The 27,481-nt window shown below is 41.8% G+C and overlaps 1 protein-coding gene across 3 annotated transcripts in view; it reads left to right on the top strand.

Moving 5' to 3' along the window:
• Positions 1-351: 351 nt before the first annotated feature.
• The window catches only part of LOC137378954 (nuclear factor of activated T-cells, cytoplasmic 3-like), a 211,286-nt gene continuing 184,156 nt past the window's right edge, over positions 352-27,481 (top strand). For 2 of the 3 annotated variants that reach the window (XM_068049494.1, XM_068049496.1), the window contains exons 1-2: positions 352-640; positions 15,822-16,929. In XM_068049494.1, coding sequence (XP_067905595.1) covers positions 553-640; positions 15,822-16,929 — 1,196 coding nt within the window. In that variant the 5' untranslated portion in view covers positions 352-552. Of the gene's footprint in view, positions 641-1,587; positions 1,843-15,821; positions 16,930-27,481 lie in introns of those variants that run through there. The other variant, XM_068049495.1, reaches the window with a different exon arrangement.

A 27,481-nucleotide genomic window follows, 5' to 3' on the forward strand; every position in this document is an offset into this window, starting at 1 on the left:
TAAAAAAAAACACATTTTTGAACTCAAGGCTTTGTTGGGAATTTCAGCTTGGCAAAAGAAAAGAAAATCTCCGAATTGGGAATATAAGACCTGGGAATCCCAGATGACAATGAGCGAATGGTTGACAAAAAACTGGAGGACACTCCAACTCCCGTGAGGCACTGGGGCTGCTGCACATGCGCAGTGACCGAGCGTTGGGCCAAGAGTGATTTTCGTCGCGTGGGCCAGTGACATCAGAGGGGTGGGGGTAGTGGGCGGGCACTCCAGCGTGCGGGTATGGGAGGGGGGAGGGGCAACGGCTGGCGTCAACAAGCTTTCAACGAACAGGGCGGAGGGCGCGAGCGGGGGGAGGCAGTGAGCAGGCGCGGGGATGAGGCTCCGCAAAGTTTGAGAGGCGCAGCGGAGCGGGGGTTTTGGTTAACTGTTTCCAAACAGGACAGCAGAGAGCGAGCGGAAAGAAGAGCAAGATCGGAAAAGTTGGCGGAGAGAGTTGGGATCCCCTTCTGTTATGAACTTTATTAAACAAGTAGGGGAAAGGCGAACTGCTAACCGATGACTACTATAAACAGTGGCAATGACGAGTTTGACTTTAGACTGATATTTGGTGAAGACGGTCCGCAGCCTGGACTAGGCCCTGCAGGTTTGTATGGGGGGGGGGGGGCGCTTCCAGTTTGAGGGGATTAAAATAAGAAAAAGTTACAACCTTTTAGCTTTTTAAATAGATTTTTTAAAAAGAAAATGTTTTTGTTAAATCCAGAATGTGAATGTTAATATTTCGGGCATTATTCTTGTTGCATCGCTGTTTTGACATAAATATGAAAAGCAAAAGGGCAGGTTTCATATCCACTTTTTTGTGCTCATCCGATTTGTGATCGTGCGGAATATAAGCTTGAGGCGTATGGCGATAAATTGTATTATTTACACACACAACTGGCTGCCGTTTATGTTTTGCTCTGCTGGCGACAAGTGTTCTCTACACATTGATTGCATGTAAAGGTCATTGGCTGTCTCTTCAAAAAAAAAAGTTATAGCTTTGATTAATTTTCTCCAGGGAGACGAAATCATGCCATAATACACTTGCAACATCTTCAGTTTGGCACGAATTATCAGGGAATGTTCCACTTGTAAATTTAACTTGCCGCAGAATCTAATTTATAACTGCTTAATGCCCACGTTAGCTTTTGTCTGAAACTTGTTTTAAAACTGGTTTGGCAGACGCCTTTTATCTGAATGTGCATGTGTATTTTTTGCTTGGTGGTCTATCAGACTACACGCTGTGAAACGTAAATAAGGGTTTGGTGTTGTATCTCTGCGAGTCCTTATGGGACGTGGGAATATACTAAAGTAGACTTGGAAGTTAGCCCGACATCCAAGTCATCAAATTTGCCGAGACACGCCATGTGCAGTTCAGATGACAGTGGAATTTAAGACGAGGGAAGTGATCAGAAAGGTAGATCCACTTCCAGCAGCTCAAGGCATAGTAGAAATCTGCTGCTAGTCGTGATCGCTAATGTTGGCACATAAATAGATGCCATGTACCCACCTACTTACTTTCGTCAAATATCGTCATTGTTCTTTCAAGTGGTCACCGGGCTTGATAGGGACATAATACGAGACTCGAAGAAGAAAGTGGTGTACGAGTTATTATAGTGTCTGAGTAATTGGACGACTGTAATTTCATCAGCCTCCTGGTTAATTATAATTAAATGTCAGACTGACTTTGCTGTGAAAGGACTATCACGGTCTCTAAACTTTGTAGGTGTACGTTTCTTTGAGACTTAAGGTTTATTTTGTCCAGTGCCAGGACTGCGAAATACATGATGCTTTGTGCCACATCAGCAGGTGAGCAGTAGTTTCTGAATTAGCACTTGTGTTTCTTTGATAATTTGAGCTGGATCTGTTGTTGACATTGTTATGAGAACTAATTTTTGTTTAATTATTTTGGTTTAATTAAAATTACAACTACTGTTACTATATTGGCTCTCAGCTTCTTGTTCCAAAAAGAATACTTTTTATGGTATTATACATTTTTTCTTTCTATACTTATATTTATTATAACAGTTTATAAGAAGGAATCTTTCTGTAATTTCTGGATTGACTAGTTTAGTTTCTGGGTACTATGTGTTTGCTAAATAATGAGAAGGAGATTTGTTTCCATGGAGTAGAGATCAGATAAGCTATGTGTGGTATTTCAGTAGTTTAAATTTAGTGTGATAACTATAGTGGTGTAGTGGCATGGTTCATTCTTAGTAATGCAAAATGTAGTTATTGAAATGTAATTACTAAAATGTAATCATCTTATTCTTTGTAATTCTCGTATTAAAAGAGCAAGTTTAGAGTTGTCTTGGCTTTTCTACCCACCCAGAGACCACTGAGTTTCTTTAATATATTTTGTCCAATAGATTTGTCATTTCAAATGACCATACGCTACTGTGCTTTTTATTTTTCATTCTAATTTTGTTCACCAGTGGGGTGCAAGCTACTGTGTTTATTGTCTTAAGAACAAGGAAGAGAAGGGAAAATTCAGAAAGGAAGATTTTAAAAATAACTTTGCTGTTTTATTTCAGGCCTAATGTACACATTATCTACACAACTCAAATTAATTTTATACTCTCATAATTAGATGAGCTACCTAAAGGAATAATTTTGATTGTGTGATATCACTGATAGATTTCAAATGCAGCAATAATGGTTGGAAGTTGCATGTATTTATAAAGCTGGATTAGACAGGACAAAAATCATGAAGAATAGACCTCTAATTTGACTGACAGCACAGTCATTACATGCATGTGGATGGAGGAAAGATAGTGTGCCTAAATTGTAGTATTTTAATAAGTGGAAAATGACAGAGCTAACTGACCATAGTTTACATTTTAAATAGTGTTTAACTGTTTTGCAATATTAATGTATGGGAGTACATTAACATAAGTCAAAAATTCTTATTTTGCCTTATATATGAATATAAGGGGCATATTGCAATGCTTTAATGAAATCTGTTCACAAGCCATACAATTAGGAGATGAAGAGAGTATTGTCAACATGTTGAAAAGTCCTAAAGTACCCATCTCATTCACTACCAAAGAGAACAGAACCACAGAGACAAATAGTATTAAAGACTGATATTCCCCCTTTGACAATGTGCATCTTAATTAAGACATAAGTCTGGGGGTGTATTGAAAATTACTATTAAAATATGCAAATTAGTGTATTGTTTGTCTCGCTAGTGAATGAGTATCTTAAGAATTGTAAATGTGAATTAGGCTTTAAAAAATATTGATTAGGATTTTACAAATTATGATTCTGTCATTTGGTGGCCTGTTTGGTTGCATTTGTGCAGGATACAATGGACTAAGTTTATAGTGTGAAATGATTTGATAAATTTGCATTCATTCAGTTTTAATTGATTACTGCCATGTGCATTTCATGGAATGTGGAAAAGGCTTCATTTTGGCTTCACTTAAAAGCTGAACATTAGACTTCAGATTTGTTTCTTGTCTGTTTGTGTTAGATATTTTCATTTTATCAATGAGCACAAAGTTTCGATAATATAAAAGTGGAACTGTGTTTATCAGGAGGAATGTTTCTGCCTTGTGTAAGTCTTTGTGTGTAGGTGGCTGCTAATTATAGTAGTGGTATTTTGAAGTAGTGCATCAGTGTTGTGTTGACAGTCCCGTTCAGAGTTGCTTGAGTATTTTCTGAGTGGACTAATCAACTATGGCTTCAGCTACATGTCAGGGTTTTCAGCTTATGGTTGATCTATTATTGTGGTGCAGTGTACTGCTTTTTTATTTTGCCTGGTTGGCATTGATTACTAATGCCACATTATTTATCACAAACAGTGACATTTAGTCATTGTAAGTATATTATTTGTTTACTACTGTGAATTACAGAGCTAGTGTTTGAACTGTCATTTGCCTTAGTGCCAAATGATATATACAGCTGTGTTTACCAAAACAACTGTTCTCAGTTCAACAAACTGCAGAGAAAATCCTGCTAATTAACACAAGATTCTTTACAATGCTAACTCTCAATTTTGTGAATGACTTTATATTTGCATTTTACTTTGAGAAGGCTCATTCTTGGGATGGATATGTAATTCTGTTCCCATGTCACGCATCATTTGGAAAAGAAAGAAGTTACGGTTTAGTGCAGGATAAAGTATTTTTCATTTGTGAGCTAAGTTTTGAGAATGTTGAGATTGTGTAACTTACGCTTAAAATGATGTGTGGGCTTTGTGTTGTTGGCTGTTATTGCCTGTTGCAATACAATGTTGCATTTTGAGTTGCCTCCTGAAATAGCTTGCCTAACTATGATACTTAACATTGTTTATCTTTAAATAGGATTTTAATAAAACAAGACAGAAAATGCTTGCTTTTAAAATATTCTGTGGATTGAGTGTTCCCAATTAAAATGTTTAACTGTTGAGCTTATAATATAAATATTGTAGCTAATATACATCTTCTTGAGAGGATTCAGATGAGAGTGAAGTTTGTCAGCTTCTGCATTGTACTCCTTTTTTTATATATAATTAGGTTTTTTTCTTGGCAGTATTTGTAAGGTTGAGCATTTGTGTAGTGTGACCTAGGGCATTGCTTGAAACCTAATTGCCCTAAAGAAGGTGGCGCTGAGCCGTGGCCATGAACTGCTGCATCCATGTGGTGTTAGGGAGTGAGTTCCAAGATTTTGACCCAGTGACAATGAAGGAACGGCAATATAGTTCCAAGTTAGGATAATTTTCTTAGAGGGAAACTTGCAGGTGTTGGTGTTCCCCCCCCGCGTCTGCTGCCCTTGTTCTTCTCGGTGGTAGAGGTCACAGGTTTGGAAGGTGCTGTCAAAGGAGGCTTGGGGAATTGCTGCAGTGCACCTTGTGCAGCGGTGGCAGAGGAATTAAATTTTTAGGGTAGTGAATGAGGTGTCGAACGAGCAGGATGCTTTGTCTTGTGTCCTTTGCCGCCTATACATTATTTTAAAGCCTCCTGACACATACCAAATCTGTCAATTCAGACTTTACACACTGTTCAATGGAAATTGCTATCGCACTTTTAAAAAAAAGTATAAATAAAGACTGTAACGTGAGATGTATGGAAATGCTGTCCTGAAACATACAATGCTAGAGCAGTGTTGACCAGTAGAAATCACTTGATTGGGCACAGTGACCCAGTTTTAGCCATGTGCACTAATCTTAGTAGAAAATAGCTCACACCAATTTCATGTGCATGCTTGCTTATTAACAAACATCTACCACCATTTGTTGTGGAGCTTTGCACTCTTTATGACCAATGTTTGGAATTCTGGCATAAATTTATCGGACACAGCACATCTTACTGCAGCTTCTGGGTTTTTGTCAGCAGCTGCAAGCTTCATCAGTGTGATTGTGCAAGTCAAGTCAACATTCTTCGCATTGAGATGTGAAAGACCTGTCCCTACTCTTCATCCAGAATGTGGTTGGATGCTGCTCGGCATTTGCCATGATATGACTTGTTAGAGCTGCTTGTCACTGGTTGACTTGCTTTCTTCTGCTAGCCTATCATGGCCATTCATGTTGGTCCATCTGATTATGATGACAGTTCCTCTCTCCATACGGTGTTGCTGGTGTTTCCATGGTGTTGAAGTCTGGCGTTTTCACCCAAGTTGCCCACCATTTTAACCAAGGAAGTAAAGCACACAAAATGATCAAAACACTCGCATTCTGTTTTTTTTCTTCCCCATTTCCAAAAAATGCACAAATAGCTTCATACATATGCAGACACTCTACATATGAGTATTAAGGTTATATGCCCATACCTATTATTTTTTTAAATGTACTTATCAAAAATGTAATTAGCTGCATCTGGTTTCCCAATTAGCCACGTGGATAACACTGCAATAGAGTCAATGTTTGCAAGTCCTTAGCTGATTATCCTACAAGTAAAACCAGGATTCCGATCTTCAGCCTGAATATCTGTTAACCTTTGAATGAACTCACCCAGTGTTTGCTTAATATAAATTAGCCTTAAAGAGACACACATCTACATTTGCAGCAGGTGAATATGTTGTGTATTACATCTAATTTACCAATCTAACTCCCCTCCTGTCTCCCCAATGCCTGTCCACCATCTACAAGGCACAAGTCAAGAGTGTGATGGAAAGCTCTCCACTTGCCTGGATGGGTGCAGCTCCAGCAACACTCAAGAAGCTCGACACCATCCAGGACAAAGCAGCCTGTTTGGCACCCCATCCACCACCTTCAACATTCACTCCCTCCACCACCAATGCACAGTGGCAGCAGTGTGTACCGTAAACAAGAGGCACTGCAGCCACTCACCGAAGCTCCTTTGACAGCACTTTCCAAACCTGTGACCTCTACCGCCTAGAAGGACAAGGGCAACAGATGCACGGGGGCACCACTACCTGCAAGTTCCCCTCCAAGCCACACACCATCCTGACTTGGAACTATATTGCCGTTCCTTGTCTGTTGCTGGGTCGAAATCCTGAAACTCCCTTCCTAACAGCACTGTGGGTGTACCTACCCCACATGGACTGCAGCAGTTCAAGAAGGCGGCTCACCACCACCTTCTCAAGGGCAATTAGGGATAGGCAATAAATACTGGTCCTTAGCCAGCAACGCCCACATATCACAAACGAATAAACAAAAATCAGCTGCACCATAGGGCAATTGTTGGTTATATAATAAAATTGGTATCTCTAATGCATATTTCCTACTCAATGTGTTTCTCTGTTGCATTCAGACAGATTTCTCAAAAATGATTTGCAATAAAACTGACCAGTGTAGGTTGTATACCTTTTTTTTAAAATAGTTTTTTTCCCAAATTTTGCAATTCAGATGTCTCACCATTAGTATCCCATTAAGATTATTTTTAAAAAGGTTAACATTTCTCTTGCATCTTAAAAGCATGGTGAAGACTGGTGACATCACCGGAAGGAACTCATTTTAGAGAAGTTACTGAACCTAACAATGTGAGGGAACCGAATTAACTGCAGTCATTAAGCCAGGCTGCTTCAATTAAGCTATGTTTGTACGTGGGAGCTAAATTAACAGACAGTTGAATAAGCATGGCTTAATGGACTGTTTCTACAGATGCTAATAAATCCCATCATACTTTTGGGCTCAGGAACTATTCTCTTTTCAGTTCCACAATGATGTCATAAGTCATCACGTACGTAAATTCATATGAAACACTCATGTCTTTGGGCCAACCAGTTGTCTCTTGTTAGTGTTACTGTTTATGCTAGTCCAGCTGTTCAAGTTATGGATTATTCTGAATGGAGCAGATAGTGAACAAGACTGCATTCATTCCTGGATATGATGTCTTTTGGTATGACTATGGCACATGTGGTGATGGAATTGCCTTGTATTTCGGACATCAATTGCCAAAATATAGAAACCAATTCCTTTAAATCCTTTGAACAGAAATACTTAAAAAGAAAGGCCATTTTAGCAACATATAATCTTTCACCAACTGTTCAACGTTCACTTTTGCCTGTCAGATACATTTGTATAATTTGATTTTCCGCCTTAAAATGTAGATGTGCATGGAGGCAGGGGGAATGGCTGAGGTATTAAATGAATACTTTGCATCTGTCTTTACCAAGGAAGAAGATGCTACCCAGGCCACGGTGAAAGAGGAGGTTAATTAATACACTAGAAGGGTTTAAAATTGATGATGAGGTGTTAGGCTGTCTAGAGTGTTAGAGTGTACTATAGACCCCCAAATAGTGAGAGGGAGCTAGAAGAACAAATATGTAGGCAAATATCTGAGTGCGAAAGCTATAGGGCAATAATAGTTGGGGATTTCAACTACCCCAGTATCAACTGTGATACAAACAGTGTGAAGGGCACAGAGGGCACAACATTTTTGAACTGTATTCAAGGGAACTTTTTAGCCAGCATGTAACAAGCGCAACAAGAAGGGGTACAATTCTAGATATAGTGTTCGGAACTGAAGCTGGGCAAGTGGATGACCAGTAGCAATGGGTGACCATTTTGGAGATAGTGACCATAATGCAATTAGTTTTGGCATAATCATGGAAAAGGGCAAAGATAAAGCAGGAGTAAAAGTTCTAAATTGGGGGAAGCCAAATTTTACAAAACGGAGAGATGACATGGTGAAAGTGGGCTGGATACAGCTACTTGAAGGAAAGTCAATGGCAAATTAGTGGGAGGCATTCAAAAGCGAGATTCTACAGGCACAGTGTAGGCATGTCCCCACAAAGATAAAGGGTGGTATGGTGAAATCTGGAGCCCCCTGGTTGTCCAGAAGTTTACAGGCTAAATTAAAGCAGAAAAAGAAAGCTTATGATGATCACAAAAAACTTAATACTTTAGAAAGCCTAGAGGAGTATAGAAAGTGCAGGGGTGAAGTAAAAAAGCAAATTTGAAAAACAAAGAGAGGACTTGGAAAATTATTGGCAGGTACAATCAAGGAAAACCCAAAGATGTTTTATCAGTACATTAAGAGCAAGAAGATAACTAAGGAAAGGGTAGGGCCTATCGGAGATGTACAAGGCAACTTACACATGGATGCAGAAGATGTGGGCAGGATTCTTAATGAGTTTTTTGTCTCTGTCTTCACAAAGGAGAGGCTTGACATAGACATTGTAGTTAAAGAGGAGGAGTGTGAAATATTAGATATGATTAGCATAATCAGAGAGGAAGTACTAGAAAGTCTGACATCCTTGAAAGTGGATAAATCGCCATGGTTGGATGGATTGCATCCTAGGTTGTTAAAGGAAGCCAGGGAGCAAATAGCGGATGTGCTGAGGCTCATCTTCAGATCCTCACTGGATACGGGCGAGATGACAGAGGATTGGAGGTCTGCGAACGTTATACCATTGTTTAAAAAGGGTGCGAGGGATAGGCCAAATAATTATAGGCTGGTCAGTCTGACCTTGGTGGTGGGTAAATTATTAGAATCAACTCTGAGGGACAGGATAAACTGCCACTTAGGCACAGATTAACCAGGGATAGTCAGCATGGATTTGTTAAGGGAAGGTTATGTCTTACTAACTTGATTTGAGTTTTTTGAGGAAGTGACAAGGAGGATTGATGAGGGTAGTGCAGTGGATGTGGTCTACATGGATTTTGCTAAGGCATTAGCCAAGGTCCCGCGTGGCAGACTGGTCAGAAAAATGAAAGCTCATGGGATACAGGGGAATGTGGCAGGTTGCATCCAGAATTGGCTCAGTGACAGGAAACAAAGGGTAGCAGTCGACGGATGCTTTTGCAAATGGAAAGTGGTTTCTAGTGTTGGGACCCTTGCTGTTTGTGGTATATATTAATGATTTGGGCTTAAATGTGGGAGGCATGATTGGGAAATTTGGTGATGACACAAAAATTGGCTGTGTAGTTGATAGTGAAGAGGATGGCTGTAGACTCAAGAATGATAGCAATGGTTTGGTTGAGTGGGCAGAAAAGTGGCAAATGGAATTCAATCCAGATAAGTGTGAGGTAATGCATTTGGGGAGGGCAAACAAATCAAGGGAATACACAATAAACGGGAGGATATTGAGAGGGCTAGAAGAAGTGAGAGATCTTGGAGTGCATGTCCACAGGTCCCTGAAGCTGGTAGGGCAGGCGGCACAGTGGTGCCGTTGTTAGCACCGCAGCATCACAGCTCCAGCGACCCGGGTTCGATTCTGGGTACTGCCTGTGCAGAGTTTGCAAGTTCTCCCTGTGACTGCGTGGGTTTCCGCCAGGTGCTCCGGTTTCCTCCCACAGCCAAAGACTTGCAGGTTGATAGGTAAATTGGCCATTGTAAAAAAAAAAATGCTCCTAGTGTAGGTAGGTGGTAGGGGAATTGAGGGGATGTGGTAGGGAATATGGGATTAATGTAGGATTAGTATAAATGGGTGGTTGATGGTCGCTGCAGACTCGGTGGGCTGAAGGGCCTGTTTCAGTGCTGTATCTCTAAATAAAATAATAATAAATAAGAGTGGTGAAGAAGGCCTATGGAATGCTTTTCTTTATTGGCTGAGGTTTAGAATACAAAAGCAGGGATGTAATGCTGGAACTGTATAAAACGCTGGTTCGGCACATTTGGAGCATTGCGTGCAGTTCTGGTCATCACATTACAGGAAGGAGGTATTTGCTCTGGAGAGAGTACGGAGGAGATTTGTAAGAATGTTGCCAGGGCTTGAAAGTTACAGCTATGAGGAAAGATTGGATCAGCTCAGTTTGTTTTCCTTAGAACAGAGGAGGTTGAGGGGTGACTTAATTGCGGTGTACAAAATTATGAGGGGCTAGGTAGAGTAGTTAAGAAGGACCTGTTTCCCCTGGCAGAGTGCTCAGTTACCAGGAGCACAAATTTAAGGTGATTGGTAGAAGGATTAGAGGGGACATGAGGAAAAGCTTTTCCGCCAGAGGGTGGTGGGTGTCTGGAGTTCATTGCCAGGAACGGTGTTGGAGGCAGAAACCCTCAACTCCTTTATAAGGAACCTGGACATGCACCTGAAGTGCTGTAACCTGTAAGGCTACGGACCAGGTGCTGGAAGATGGGATTAGATTGGGTGGCGGCGCAGACATGATGGGCTGAATGGCCTCCTTCTGTGCTGTAATTTTTCTATGGTCTATACTTAAAGTTGATAAAGCACCAGGACTGGATGAGATGCATCCAAGGATACTGCGGGAAGTGAGAATGGAAATTGCGGAGCCACTGGCCATAGTTTTCCAGTCTTTAAACTCAGGTGGTGCCAGAGGACTGGAGAATTGCAAATGTTACACCCTAATTCAAAAAATGATGGAAAGATAAGCCCAGCAGCTACAGGCTGGTCAGTTTAACTTCAGTGGTGGGGAAACTTCTGGAAAAAGTAACTTGGGACAAAATCAATAGTAACATGGACAAATACGGGTTAATTAAGGAAAGGCAGCATGGATTTGTTAAGGGAAAATAGTGTATAACTAACTTGCTGGAGTTTTTAGAAGGGGTAACCGAGAGGGTTGATGAGGGTAGTGTTATTGATGTAGTGTACATCGACTTCTAAAAGGCATTTGATACAGTGCCACATAACAGACTTGTGAGCAAAGTTATAGCTCATGGAATTAAAAGGAACGGTAGCAACGTGGATACGAAATTGGTTGAGTGACAGGAAACAGAGAGTCGTGGTTAATGGATTTTTGTTTTGGGATGGTGGAAGGTTTGTAGTGGACTTCCCCTGGGGTCACTGTTGGGACCATTGCTCTTCCTGATATATTAATGACTTAGACCTTGGTGTACAGGGCACAATTTCAAAAATTGCGGATGATATGAAACTTGGAAGCATTGTGAACTGTGAGGAGGATAGTGTAGAACTTCAAATGTACATAGACAAGCTGGTGGAATGGGCAGACAAGTGGCAGATGAGTTCAGTGCGGAGAAATGTGATTCATTTTGGTAGGAAGAACAATATAAAATAAAGCGTACAACACTAAAGGGGGTGCAGGAACAGAAAGACCTCGGTGTCTATGTGCATAAATCACTGAAAGTGGCAGGAGACGTTGAGTGGTCAATAAAACATACAGTATCCTAGGCTTTATTAATAGGGGCATAGAGTACAAGAGCAAGGAGCTTATGTTGAAATTGTATAAGACACTAGGTCGGCCTCAGTTGGAACATTGCGTCCAGTTCTGGGCACCACATTTAGGGAAAGATGTGAAGACGTTGGAGAGTGTGCAGAAAAGATTCATGAGAATGGTTCCAGGGATGAGGAACTACATTTACGAAGATAGCTTGGAGAATTTAGGACTGTTTTCCTTGGAGAAGAGAAGGCTGAGAGGAGATTTGATGAGGTATTCCAAAATCATGAGGGTTTGGACAAAGTAGATAGGGAGAAACTGTTCCCACTCGTGAAAGGATCGAGAATGAGAGGGCACAGTTTTAAGGTAATTGGCAAAAGAAACAATGGCTACATGAGGAAAAACTTTTTCACGCAGTGAGTGTTAAGAATCTGGAATTTGCTGTCAGAGAGTGTGGTGGAGGCAGGTTCAGTCGAGGCATTCAAGAGGGAATTGGATAGTGTTACAAGAGTTTTGTTTTTGTATTGAAAACTTAGAATTCGGTATATTTTTAAAACCTGAGAAAAGGATTTTCTGTGGACATTCAGTGCTGAAACTTGGTGGGTTTGAACTGAGTGAAATACACAGACTACAAGGCATCTGTTTCCAAACAATTCAGCCGGGGTATGACAAGTCAAGATTTATGACTGTTATGTGACTGGATTGTTGAAGTTAGTTTCACTTTAGGATTGTGAAGACCAGTGAGTTGGACACGGAGCAGGCAGTTTGAAATCTGGCTGTGACCTGACTGGAGAAAAAGACCTATCTCTGTAAGGGAAGACTTGCATCTCCTGAAAAGAAATCTTGCATTTGAAATGTGGCTGTGATTTGCCTGGAGACAGAAAAAAGACCCAGAAAAAAAGAGTTACTTCTTCCTGTAGAGGAAGACTGCTTTTAAGAGAAGAAACCCCTCTATGTCAGAGGTAACAGATTCCTATTGCCTCCAGTCTTTGAAGAATCCCTGACTCAAGAGTGGTTCCTGTTGCCTCCTGTGTTTTGGGAAACCCTGAAATCTCAAGAAAGCTTCTACTGCTAGACTTCTGCTTTTTAAAGCCTAAGCAGACCTGTTACTGCACCCTTTGCTAAAAGGCCTGTGTGATGCCTGCTGCAGACAAATTGCCTTGAATGCCTACCCATCACAGACTGTTCGACAACTTTGTCTGGAGAGACTTCGCATCCGACTTTCAACTCTGGGACACCTCACCGTACTGAAAACATCCTACCAGAATGTGACGAACTCAATCATTTTATTTTTTCCTTTTTTATTCCTAAGAAACCACTGTAAACCAAAAAATCCTTTTCCCCGGTTAACCGGTTTTTGAATGTGTGTGTGTGTGTGCATGAGGGCTAGGCAGAATAAGGAGTTTTAAAAAGTCTTTTCACATATAGATTTATCTCATTGTTGTTTAAAACTTTTTTTTTCCTAATAACTAGTTAATGTTGTTTAAAGAAACTGGTTTGGTGTGCTTTATTCTGGGGGACAAATAGAGTGTCTAATTTGGCTATCCTTTGGTGGAAGACTTTCTTGATATACTGTGACCTGTGGAATAGTGGGACTGAATTAACAGTGCATTACTCCCACCTTGGTCGTAACAATAGTTACCTGAAAAGGAAGAATGTACAGGGCTTTGGGAAGAAGGCGGGGGAATGGCACTAAGTGAATTGCTCACTTGGAGAGCAGGTGCAGACCCAATGGGCCGAATGGCCGCCTCCTGTGCTGTAACAATTCTGTGGTTCTGAAAATACTGTTGTGCTAGTTTGTAATTTCGGTTAGCACCATCACAAAGGTAATGTTTTGAATGTACTTGGATTTAGTGGATGAAAATTTCCTTTGTTATTGTCTCTAACAGTTTTGTGATAATGCATTTGAATAGCCTGAACCCATTGCCTTGTGAGTATAGTATTAAATGGGCAATACTATTCAGTTACAACGATTGCCAGTGTGCTAATTGAAAATTTCAATATGAGGCATTCATTCTTTTCAAGTTTGGGCTAAGGCAAAGAATTAGGATTTAAGTAGAGAGAGATTTACGGTGCAGCTTGCTTTTTTACAGCCTGACCCTGGAGTATCTGATAACTTGACAAAATTCGAAAAGTGCTTCACTCTAAAGCTGTGACGTTCTTTACCCTGATCAAGAAAATATTCCCTACCCTTCCCATAAAAATGCAAAACTAGTGACTTTGCAAGCATTCATCTCTTGTGCAAAACTACACATTAATTTCATAAAAGTCTGTGCATTGCCCTCAGCTGTGAATCCTGCAAGTTGTTGGAACTCCTATGAACTTGGATTGAGTTACAAATATAGTTATTTGCAGCTACCTAAAGTTCTGAGAAATATGCACAAAGGTAAACAGTTTCCTTTAGTGGTTTACTATTGGCTAACAAACCCTGGAACAAAATGTTCAGTCAATATAAACTTTATTTTATTAAATCTAAAGAGATTATTATTGTGAGCTAACTTATGTTCCTATAGTTGGGCAAAGACTGTGATGACCTTCAGATTTTTTTTAAAATTTGAGTAGAATATAAAACCAGGTTGACAAATGAAAACTGTTCTGGATTGGCAACAATTTAGAAACGGCAGAGGGTGCTGTATGAATTTTTAAATGTATCTGGACCATGACAATCCCATTCTGTTATCTATATGTGGTCAGATTGACTATTACTTGAAAGCTCTTGTATAATGCGGTCTGCTAACATAGTTAGTGAGTCAGTTGAGCTGGCATTTGACATTTTAATGGACAGTACTGCCTAAAGTGCTTTCAAAGTTATAAATTATTGCCCCAGTGCAATATTTGCAGCACCTGTAAGTACTAGCTACCTGCTGCCTTCTGCTGTTTATTATATTTTGCAGAACTTTCAACTACGGAGGTGTAAAACAGACAATAGTGGATCAACCACATGCTGTACAGTGCGCCTGTTTTTTGGAAAATTGGTCAGGGTCCATAACGGATGGCCGATCCACAACTGCCTATTTTACAGCTCAGCTGAGGTTCAGAGTTCTGATCGTTACAAAACTAGAATGCATTTTGCTAGCAGTTCACAGTAAATTGTTTAAGTCAAGTGGCGTTGAGTGAAAATTGCAAACTATACTTGAATAGATGAATGCTAGCTGCTCTTAAGTTTTCCATAATACTAAAGGTTTTATGAATTCCATGAAAATTTTAGTATATATTCTTGGTAGGCTTATCGAAACACCTTTGAGTAAATACAGACCTAAAGTGCAGTTGTACTCCTTGATCAACTTCTTTTCAGATCTTTTTTCTTATGTGACCTTCAGGTTAGTGAACCTCAGGTTGAGTAGCAGTACAGCACAATGCTGCTGACATAGTACCAATTTCTTGTGGTATTAATTATGTTTTAATTGTATATTAATCATCTTGACTGCCATTGTGATCTCTTAGCAACACAATGCTGTGTGTAAAGATGTTGTACCTTTGTTTAGGGGGAAGCTTCTGATTGTTTTTTTTTTAGACAATTTTAGATCCGTAAAGAAATAACTTTTAGGACCTTGTATCTCGATTGCCTCCAAACAATTCACATACGATGCATTACTTTTGAAGTACAGTTGCTGTTTTGTCGGTGAATAAAATGGAAGCCATATTATGCACAACAAAGTCCTACAAACCGTAGTGAGTGTTATCCTCATATCAAGAACTCTGTTCCTCTAAATAGTACCATGGGATCTTTAAAATTTCTACCATATCACTGGAAAGCTCAGTTAAATGACTCACCTGAAGGACAGCACCTCTGACAATGTTTCTCTTTTATCTTAGTACTGTACAGAAGTACTAGCCTGCATTATTTGTTCAAGTCCTGGATGTGCTTAATACTGCAGCTTGACTCACAAGAGTGCAACTAATGAGCTAAATTGATACAGATATAATAAGTTCATGGGTCAGGGCATGCAACAATTATGATAGCTGAGAATTTTTCCGTCTCTTGAAGTTTAATTCTGTGTCTCATCTATTCATTGCTTAGTACCTGCAACTTCAAGAGAATTGCAGAAATTAACTGCAGTAACAGAAATAAATCTACAAATTTGACCATGGATAAATTATGATAATAGAATCTAATGTACATAAATGGACCAATTACATGAGCTTCTTTCTGAAACAGATCCTAGTATATTTAATATACATTTTTATGTCATAGAAACAAAAGAGAAAAAGGAAGTGTAGTGCACTTTCACTTCGTTAGTGAAGTCAGTGGATCTTGTGTAACATTATGAAAGCCACAAGAAACCCTTAGTAAATGAAAGACAGTTTATTTGTTTTGCTTTTCTTTCAGATACAGAGCCAGATGATTCTGCATCATTTTACATCTTTAATGAAGGCAACCTTCAGTCAAGTATAATCCAACCAATAGATGTTCATCACAATGAAACACAGACACGCTGTACAACGTTTTCATCACCGCATCGGCTGCAGACCTCTAATGTCCAGGAGTCTAAATATAATCCTGTAGGTGCTCCAAAAGCATTTGAATGCCCCAGTATTCAAATCACCTCTATTTCTCCTAGTTGTCACCAAGGAATAGAGCCTCATGAAGTGCATGCAAATGGCACAGATAATGACTATATGGAAAGACCATCCAGGGACCAGCTGTATCTTCCTCTTGATCCTGCTTATTACAGGGATGCATCTCTAAGCCCAAGTCCTGCTAGCAGCATTTCGTCCAGGAGCTGGTTTTCAGATGCATCATCATGTGAATCCTTTTCCCATGTATATGATGATGTAGACTCTGAATTGAATGAAGCTGCAGCTCGGTTTACACTTGGTTCTCCTAGTGGGTCACCTAGATGTTTTCTAGCAGATGAGACATGGCAGCCAAGTTACGCATTTGCACAATCGCTATCGCCTAGACAATCGCCCTGCCATTCACCTAGAGCTAGTGTTACTGATGAAAATTGGCTTAGCCCTCGCCCAACTTCAAGGCCATCTTCTAGGCCAACTTCTCCTTGGGGAAAACGGCGACATTCAAGTGCAGAGATCTGCTATGCAGGTTCACTTTCACCCCATCATTCACCAACACCATCTCCAGGTCATTCCCCAAGAGGAAGTGTCACAGAGGATACGTGGCTTGGTAATACTGCTCTTCAAGGTGCCTCAAGCCTAAGTCCTGGGCTCATACCTTTTCAGTGTTGCCCCCCGGAGACTGACATACCGTTAAAATCGAGGAAGACCTCTCAGGACCAGGCTACCACTGTGTCAGGAAAAATAGATTTGACTTCAGAAGATCGGGGAAGTTTGTCACCTTCGGTAGACTCTCCAGTAGATGATCTTTCTGGCTCTCCACATCCTTTAAAGAAAGATTTGTCAAGTGAGCAGTTTCTTTCTGTTCCCTCACATTTCACTTGGAACAAACCAAAACCTGGTGGCCATACACCTATTTTTCGGTAAGTCAGCACTTGTTTTAGCATGTTGCCTTTAGGATTTCTTCCCTAAAAGTAAAGGGGAATAAAAATGCAAATTCTTTTAAGCTAAGGGCACCTCCAGGTGGTTGTACCATTAATAATGAATAAATAAAAACAAAGTGTTGAAATACTCAGCAAGTCTGGCAGCATCTGTAGCGAGAGAAACAGAGTTAACGTTTAAGGTCTGTGACCTTTCATCAGAATTGGCAAAGATTAGAAATGTAATGGCTTTGAGCAAGTGAAAGGGGAGTGGGGGGGGGGGGCAGAAGAACAAAAGGGAAGGTTTATGATAGGATGGAGGGCTGGAGAGATTAAATGACAGATATAAGGGAACAAAAGGCAAAGGGAGTGCTAATAGTTGTAGTAAAATACAAAGTATTAGTCCAGAGGGAGCGGTAATGGAGGAATAATGATCAGCTCTGTCTGAAAGCAAAAACATGGAAAACAAGTTTAAGATAGGCACGTGGTTAAAAAAAATAAAATTTAAAAAATGACAATCATGCTCTGAAATTGTTGAACTTAATGTTAGGTCCAGAAGGCTTTAGAGTGCCTAATCGGAAGATGGGGTTCTGTTCGTCTTGCATTGAGCTTCACTAGAACATTGCAGCAGGCCAAGGACAGAAAAGTGGGCGTGAGAGCAGGGTGGTGAATTAAAATGGCGAGCAACTGAAGGTCGGCTTCATGCTTGTGGACTGAACAGAGGTGTTTCGCAAAGTAGTCACCCAATCTGCGTTTGGTCTCTGCATTGTAGAGGCTATCCCATTGTGAGCAGTGAATACAGTATACTAAATTGAAAGAAGTACAAGTAAGTTGCTGCTTCACTTGGAAGGAGTGTTTGGGGCCTTGGATGGTGAGGAGAGAGGAGATAAAAGGGCAGGTGTTGCACCTCCTGCAATTGTATGAGAATGAGACAAGGTGTCGGAGGTGATGGCGGAATGGACCAGGGTGTCATGGAGGGGTTTGTCCCTTTGGAATGCTGACAGGGAGGGGAAGATGTGTTTGGCATCAAGCTGGAGGTGGCAGACATGGCGGAGGATGATCCTTTGGATGGGATGTTAATAATGAGTGCTTGTTTTATTCTACATATTAAGATTACCAAAGTCCAAATCAAGGATTTGATGGCTGAAAAGGAGTTTCTCGAGATAGTGTATGTTGCCCTCCTTTAAAAGCTGTAGCCAGAAGTGAAGTTAAAATAGCACAATTAATGTAGTTAGCCTCAATCTTGGTGTCAATCTTGGTGTTATACTGTGTGCTTTTTGACAGTAACTCTTGGTTGACCTTAAGACAAAATTCCATTTTGAAAATAGTATCCTGACTGGGAAGTAACAGTGTTGCTGTATTGATTAGCATAGAAATGCAGCCAGCTGTTTACAGTGCTTTTAAATTGTTGATGTAATTCCAGCAACACGTTGATGGAGTATGATCAGTGTTTGAAATTCTTCTACCTGAAAGTAAGTAAAAATATTTGGCATGTAAACAGTACATTCCATAGTTACAATACTCGTGCACAAGTCAAAATGAAGCTGGTTCTTGTGCATGGTCCTTAGCTTAAATAAAATTGCTGTAAATAATGTAGATTCTTTTGTACTAAGCATATAATGCATAACTCCAAACAACAGTAGTCTTTACCCATGCTACTTAAGATGGAGGAATAACTGGTCTGAATTCAACTGCTCCAGTGCTGGCCTCCCATCATCTATCTTCTGCAAAAAAAAAATGCTGCCTGTATCCTAACTCTCGCCATCCTGCTCTTCTATCACCCTGTGCTTACTGACCTGCATTTGCTCCTGGTCCAGCAACACCTCATGTTTAAAATTCTCAGCCTTGTGTTGCAATCCTTCCATGGCCTCACCCCTTCCTATCTCAGTAACATTCTCCAGCCCTACAACCCTCTGAGAACTCTGCATTCCTGATGTTGTGATCTTTCGTACATCCTTGAGTTCCTTCGCTCTACCAATAATGGACATGCCTTCAGTTCGCTAGGGCACAAGTTATAGAATTCCCTCCTGAAACCTCTCTGCCTCTCTACCTCTCCTGTTCTAAGACACTCTTTAAAACCTGACTCTGTGACCAAGCTTTTAGAAATCTGGAACTTTGCTGAAGAGGTGTGGAGGTTAGGCCAATTGAAAAATTCAAAACTAAGATTCTTTTTTTTTTGTTGGTCAAGAGTGTTAAGGGTTATGGAACCAAGGCAGGTAAGATACAGAAGAGCCATGATCTAATTGAATGGCCAAAGAGACTTGAAAGGCTGAATGATCTATTCATGTTCCTATCTTCCTCCTTTCCTAATATATGCAGTTCACTAAAAATGTTGTCTGATTATGCTCCTGTGAAGCACTTTGGGATGTTTTACTACACTAATGGTGCTATATAAATGCAAGTTCTTGTTGGTGGATCTTTAGAACTGGCTCGCTAGGGGTCGGCACCAGGACCGCTTCTTTTCTTGATCTATATTAATGACCTAGACATGGTTGCACAGGGCACGATTTCAAAATTTGTGGATGACACAGAACTTGGAAGTATTGTGAACTGTGAAGAGTACAGTTTTAGACTCCAAGAGGGCATAGACAGGCTGGTGGAATGATAGTCACGTGGCAGATGCAGTTTAATGCAGAGAAGTATGCAGTGATGCATTTTGGTAGGAAGAATGAGGAAGGGCAATATAAAATAAAGGGTACAATTTTAATGGGGTGCAGAAGCAGAGGGACCTGGGGGTATATGCACAAATCATTGCAGATGGCAGGGCAGGTTGAGAAAGCCGTTAACAAGACATACAGGATCCTGGGCTTTATAATTAAAGGCATAGAATACAAAAGCTAGGAAGTTATGATAAATCTTTATAAAACACTGGTTTGGCCTCAACTGAGTAATGTGTCCAATTCTGGGCACCACATTTTAGGAAGGATGTGAAGACATTCGTGAGGGTGCAGAGAAGATTAATGAGAATGGTTCTGGGGATGAGTGACTTCAGTTATGTGGATAGATTGGAGAAGCTGGGGCTGTTCTCCTTAGAGAAGACAAGGTTGAGAGGAGATTTGATAGAAGTGCTCAAAATCATGAAGCGTCTGGATAGAGTAAATGGGGAGAAAGTGTTCCTTATAGTCGAAGGGTCGAGAACCAGAAGACGCCAGTTTAAGGTGAATGGCAAAAGAACCAAAAGTGATGGAGAAAAAACTTTTTACACAGCGAGTGGTTAGAATTGGAAAGGACTGCTTGAGAGTGTGTTGGAGGCAGATTCAGTTGTGGCTTTTAAAAGGGAATTGGATAATTATCTGAAGAGAAAAAATTTGCAGGGCTATGGGGAAAAGATGAAGGATTGGGGCGAGCTGTGTTTCTCTTGCAGAGAGCCAGCACAGACATGATGGGCCTTATGGCCTCCTTCTGTGCTGTAACCATTCTATGATTCTATGATCCATGTGCTAAATAAGAACTAGTGACATTAAGTAGTGAAGAAATAACATGCCATAAGAGGGGTGAACGGATGAAATTTACAATATCAAAGACAAAAATTTCAGATGAGCTTCAGCAGTTTTAAGCATGGGTTCAAATTGGGTGAAGGTGCTTATGCTGCTGATAAGGGTCTCTATAAGAAAAGAGTTTGAGTAGCCTTGGACTGGTTCCAGTTGGATCTACAATTCAACATAAATTGGCAGCCTCAGCAAGGTCTGGATAGATATTGACAGAAATGGAATTCATGCTTTTGCAAGGAGGTAGTCGTAAGTATGGGTTAAAGCATCTGGAGTTGCTAGCTTCTGAAATTAGAAAGTGTGCGTTCCTGATGCACCTTGTTGAATAGAAAAAAATGCACTTTATAAAATAGAAGACTGAAAGGAAACTAATTCTATTTTTATCATCATTCTTGGCGCAAATCCTTGCGCACCTGGTACATACCAATCATTTTAATGCATGGAAAGTTGGAGGGAACACGTAGCCAAATTCCTGCATCTGAAATGCTAAAGACAAAAATGCATTCCCTAGTATTTAAAATATAATGGCAAACTTTACTAATATGCATAACCAGCCTTGCATACTGGTCAATTACATTGTATCTGTGTCCTCTGGTTATTGATCCTCCTGCCAGTGGAAACCCTCTAAACAGTCAATTTCCCAACGTACACAGTTGGTGGGTCAGGCTCCTCACCAGTATGGCTCTTTTGTAAAATCAGCCCAATAGAACTGTTAAAAGTCCACCCCCCCAGATAAAACTGCCAAGGTTGGGAGCATTCTCATTGGCAAATGTGAATGGTGCTGTTCTTAAGAACTGGCATTTACTCTGAAATTTTTCATTAAGCATTTGACTGGGATAAAGTATAAAGAGTTTGTATGGCGTCATTCCTCTTGAACTTTGAATGAGTTCTCTGGGCATGATTACACTGCTGACGATGTGGACGCGACAATGTGTCCCTACAGAAATGGGATCTCTTCCATGCAACAGTATTTGACAGGCAAGTATATGTTGTAGTATTTAAAATAAAACTGGACAGCATGGGGGAGAGATGCAGGTGGGAGTACAAATAAAGGAATATGTTGGTGGTTTTCCATTTTGAGCAGTCAGAATGTCCTCTAAGCACCTTTGGTGTGAAAGCAGCAAATTGCCTACTAAGAGAGTAATTAATTGGAAGTACAGCAGTAACACAACTCCTTTTATCCCACTTCTGAATACCAGAATCCTCCAAACCCTGCTGCTGCTGACAACAGTCATCTGGCAACCTGTACTGCTGGATAGAAGTTCTTGCAAATACCCCACTGAAAGCTAAGTTGAGGCTTCATGACTGAACGGGATCAAGCCTCATTCCAGTGATGACCATATTATTCATGTTGAAATTTAAGTGCAGTGCTGAGGGAGTGCTGTATTGTCAGAGGTGCTATCTTTTGGATCTCTCCGGTTGACATAAAGGCCGAAATATTATGCATTCCCCCCCCCCCTCCCCCCCACGAGCCGGCTGGTGGGGGTGTTGCATAAAATGGAGTGGGAGGCTGGGGGTGCCATTCCCGGCCTCCTCCCGGCCCATTGCAAATTTATGTGGGGCGGCGGCAAGAAATGGCCTGCCTGCCCTCAGGCTGATCAAGGCCCTTAAGTGGCCTATTAACTGCCACTTAAGGGCCTCCACCTACTACCGCGGGTATTTTGCGCTTGGCTGGCGGGCGGCTGTGGTTTCAAAAAGCCTGCCTGGTGAAACCATACGGCCTTCTTGCGGTTTGGGGGGGGTGGCCCTCCTGATTGGGCACTCTATGCCCCACGGAGGGCCGCCCCCAACACACAGCACTCCCCCTGACCCCCCTAATCAACCCCCACTTGCTTTGCTGTGACCTGACTGATTGTCCCCGGCGACACCCTAAAAACTTAGCTTTTTTCCGGGCCGTCCTTCGTCTTCGTTCCGATGGCTTGGTGTAGTCCCAGCAGTGGCCACTGCTCTCGGTGCTGCTGGGACTAAAAGCTGCTGGCCTTGGCCAGCAGTTCCATTAGGTGGGACTTCCTGCCTCAAGGAGCTGGTAGTCCTGCCCAAGACCAATTAAGGGCCTGGTGAGCGTAAAATACGGTCTGAATATCCAGGCCTGGTGGAGGCGGGCCTGCCACTGACATTTTGACCGGTGGATGGTTCCCCCCCGCCCAACGAAAAATTCCGGCCCAAAGATCCCGTGGCACTATTCAAAAAAACAGCATTGGAGTTCACATAGTGTCCTGACCAAAATTTATTCCTCACCAAATTCAGTTTTTAGAGAAATAAATTGGTCATGTATCTATTTGTGGGACTTTGCTGTGCACAAATTGGCTGCTGCATTTCCTAGATTCATTTCATTACAACAGTGATTACACTTCAAAAGTACTTCATTGGCAGTAAAACAGTTTGAGACATTTTCCTTCCCTCTTTCCTCTCCTGCCCCCCCCCCCCATTCCATTTTGCACACTCCCCTGTGCCATGCCCTCTTTCCCCCCCACCGTCCCCATCTTCCTTTTCTCACTTGGCTTCCTCTCCATCTCCCCTTTTTTTTTTCTCTGTTGTCCTGTCACCATCGCTATTAGATTAGGGAATCAAATTTAATTTCTTTAAAACTACCCTTTTTAAACACGTTAATTCCAAATGGCAGGCTGTAGTTTCAGGTGTTGAATCAGAAGCATAACTCCATATGTGATAAATATTGAAAATAGTCATTTTTCAATACACTTTTTCTGCAAAGTTGAAATAACTCCTCAGTAAGTCTCAAGCAATTCCTGATCATGTTCCCCTCTCTGCCAACCATCCCCCCCTCCCCTTGCCGACGCTACAATGTGTGGAGAAACTCCTGCCCCCAAACCAGTACATGCATATTTTGTTGCAAAGCCTATTTAAGACCTCACTCTAGGATTGTCAGTGCTAGTTGACTGTATTCTTGGAGGTTTTGTCACATTATCTCCCACTGCTCTGCCTCCACCATCAGTTTACCAACATGTCCATCCTCACAGTACATCATGTTTCCAGGCCAGTTGAGAAGCAGCTTTACCCTTTACTCGACTGGATGATTTTCAACTTCACTCAAGTAGCTTTTTACCCATCTTTTTATGACTAAGTGATTGTGTTCGAAGGAAACATTTTTTAAAAAAGTGCTTTTTTTAATGCCCCTGTGAGTTTACTCCAGGGTCGCAGCAGTGATTTGGAGATCAGTCATCAATTCCTGGAGAATTCGGGAGAATTCTGGAGGGTTGGCAAGTCTACCTTACACATTAAGACTCGTTGGAGGGTGAGGGCGGGAGGGGAATTCTTTTGCATAGCCCTGCTTCTAGCCGTGCTAAAACTACAGCCTGCTATTTGGAATTGACATCTAGCAGGGCTAGGCTAATACGTCGACGCCCCCAGGGCCTGGCCCATGCGACATTCTTCAATAATATCAATGGCGATTCTCTTGATAGTACAGCTGAAAATGTGTAATATATTGAAAGTGAAATAATTAGACTCTCCGTGAGTCAGAACTGTAAATTGTAAACTAGTTCAGCAAAGAAAATACCGCTTTTGCAGTTACAAGTGGTAACTGTTACTCGTCCTAAAATCTATGCAATGCAGTCCCAGTGCTTGCACCTGACTTACTTAGACATGTTGCATAAGGTGCAACACTAAAATTGATTTTTCGTAAGATTGTGACAAAAGTAATGTTTGAAGTGTTGGTTGTTCGAAGCAGGTATTTTTAAAAAATTCATTCATGGGTTGTAGGCGTCACTGGCCAGGCCAGCATTTATTGCCCATCCCTAGTTGCCCTTGAGAAGGTGGTGGTGAGCTGCCTTCTTGAACCGCTGCAGTCCATTTGGGGTAGATACACCCACAGTGCTATTAGGAAGGGAGTTCCAGGATTTTGACCCAGCAGCAGTGAAGGAACGGCGATATAGTTCCAAGTCAGGATGGTGTGTGACTTGGAGGGGAACTTGCAGTTGGTGGTGTTCTCATGTATTTGCTGCCCTTGTCATTCTAGTTGGTAGAGGTCGCGGGTTTGGAAGGTGCTGTCTAAGGAGCCTTGGTGCATTGCTGCAGTGCATCTTGTAGATGGTACACACTGCTGCCACTGTGCGTCGGTGGTGGAGGGAGTGAATGTTTGTAGATGGGGTGCCAATTAAGCGGGCTGCTTTGTCCTGGATGGTGTCGAGCTTCTTGAGTGTTGTTGGAGCTGCACCCATCCAGGCAAGTGGAGAGTATTCCATCACACTCCTGACTTGTGCCCTGTAGATGGTGGACAGGCTTTGGGGAGTCAGGAGGTGAGTTACTCGCCTCAGGATTCCCAGCCTCTGACCTGCTCTTGTAGCCACGGTATTTAGTTGGCTATTCCAGTTCAGTTTCTGGTCAATGGTGGCCCCTAGGATGTTGATAGTGGGGGATTCAGCGATGGTATTGCCGTTGAATGTCAAGGGGAGATGGTTAGATTCATTCTTGTTGGAGATGGTCATTGCCTGGCACTTGTGTGGCGCGAATGTTACTTACCACTTATCAGCCCAAGCCTGGATATTGTCCAGGATTTGCTGCATTTCTACACGGACTGCTTCAGTATCTGAGGAGTCATGAATGGTGCTGAACATTGTGCAATCATCAGCGAACGTCCCCACTTCTGACCTTATGATTGAAGGTAGGTCATTGATGAAGCAGCTGAAAATGGTTGGGCCTAGGACACTACCCTGAGGAACTCCTGCAGTGATGCCCTGGAGCTCAGATGATTGATCTCCAACAACCACAACCATCTTCCTTTGCGCTAGGTATGACTCCAGCCAGCGGAGGGTTTTCTCCGTGATTCCCATTGACCTCAGTTTTGCTAGGGCTCCTTGTTGCCATACTCGGTCAAATGCTGCCTTGATGTCAAGGGCAGTCACTCTCACCTCACCTCTTGAGTTCATCTCTTTTGTCCATGTTTGAACCAAGGCTGTAATGATGTCAGGAGCTGAGTGGCCCTGGCGGAACCCAAACTGAGCGTCACTGAGCAGTTTATTGCTAAGCAAGTGCTGCTTGATGGCACTGTTGATGACTCCTTCCATCACTTTACTGATGATTGGGAGTAGGCTGATGGGGCGGTAATTGGCCGGGTTGGACTTGTCCTGCTTTTTGTGTACAGGACATACCTGGCCAATTTTCCACATTGCCGGGTAGATGCCAGTGTTGTAGCTGTACTGGAACAGCTTGGCTAGGGGCGCGGCAAGTTCTGGAGCACAGGTCTTCAGTACTATTGCCGGAATATTGTCAGGGCCCATAGCTTTTGCAGTATCCCGTGCCTTCAGTCGTTTCTGGATATCACGCGGAGTGAATCGAATTGGCTGAAGTCTGGCATCTGTGATGCTGGGGACTTTAGGAGGAGAATATAAAGAGTTCAGTTCAAACCTCTATATACACCCCAAATAAAATTTCCTCTTAAACTAAACTTGTAGCGACCCCAGTCAGATTCAAACACAGGCTTCAGTGTGTACATTGATTTCAAGCCTCGAGAAGCCTTGAAGTTAAAAATACCAGGCTTGTAATAGCTTTAGTCCCTTGGTGTTTTTTTTAGCTTTTGCTACTTGCTGAAATCCTTCAAGGGAATGCTGCCTAGCCTTTTGGGAAATAATCAGCAGACCAGCAACTAAAATAAACTTAACTGAAGGTTAAGTAATATAGATTGGGGATCAGAAATCTTATTTACAGTCAGATATTTGGGAACAAAGTGCTGAAAGGGCAGATTCTGACAGAACCTCCTGCAAGTGGTAGTTAAACTTCTATGTAGTTCTAATGTGTATTTTTATTAATGTTGAAACACCTTAATCTTTGTATGTTAAATGATCATTTATTTATTTAGAGATACAGCACTGAAACAGGCCCTTCGGCCCACCGAGTCTGTGCTGACCATCAACCACCCATTTATACTAATCCTCCACTAATCCCATATTCCTACCACATCCCCACCTGTCCCTATATTCCCCTACCACCTACCTATACTAGGGGCAATTTATAATGGCCAATTCACCTATCAACCTGCAAGTCTTTTTGGTGGTGGGAGGAAACTGGAGTACCCGGCGAAAACCCACGCAGACACAGGGAGAACTTGCAAACTCCACACAGGCAGTACCCAGAATTGAACCCGGGTCGCTGGAGCTGTGAGGCTGCGGTGCTAACCACTGCGCCACTGTGCCGCCCATGAGGGTGTTTCTGATACCATAACTTTGTAAAACAATGATCCAGTTTTCCAGCTGTGACGGAAATATTTTTAATAGGAATGGACCAAAAGCTTGCAGCAGAATTCTAGTTTACTGGAATCGGGAAAGATTATTGTAGAAAAAGAATCAAAGTTTTTTTTAAAATAAAATACTCCAGCTTATCTGTTTCCTCAGGAGATTTCAAAGCAGATGGTTAACCTATTATAGCCTTGTTTCATTGGGACATAGGAAATAGGAGCAGGAGTAGGCCATTCGGCCCCTTGAGCCTGCTCCGCCATTCAGCCCCTTGAGCCTGCTCCGCCATTCAGCTAGGTCATGGCTGATCTTCTATCTCAACGTCATTTTCCTGTACTATCCACATATCCCTTGATAGCTTTAATATCTAGAAATCTATCGATTTTCTGTCTTGAACATACTCAATGACTGAGCCTCCACAGTCCTCTGGGATAGAGAATTCCACAGATTCACTGTCTTCTGAGTGAAAAAAATTCCTCCTCATCTCAGTCATAAATAGTCTACCTCTTATTCTGAGTCTCTGTCCTCTGGTTCTAGACCTCCAAGCAGGGGAAACATCCTTCCTACATCTACCCTGTCGAGTCCGGTAAGAATTGTGTGTTGTAATGTGATCACCTTTCATTCGTCCAAACTCTACAGAATATAGGCTTAATCTCCTCAGTCTCTCCTTGTAGGACAATCCTGCCATCCCAAGGATCAGTCTGGAGAACCTTTGTTGCACTCCCTCTATGGCAAGTATATTCCTTTGGTAAGGAGACCAAAACTGTACCCAGTATTCCAGGTACGGTCTAACCAAAGCTCTATACAATTGCAGCAAGCCTTTACTCCTTTACTAAATTCTCTTGTAATAAAGGTCAACATACCATTTGCCTTCCTAAT

Source organism: Heterodontus francisci, chromosome 17, assembly GCF_036365525.1.
Source record: "Heterodontus francisci isolate sHetFra1 chromosome 17, sHetFra1.hap1, whole genome shotgun sequence".
Lineage (NCBI taxonomy): Eukaryota > Metazoa > Chordata > Chondrichthyes > Heterodontiformes > Heterodontidae > Heterodontus > Heterodontus francisci.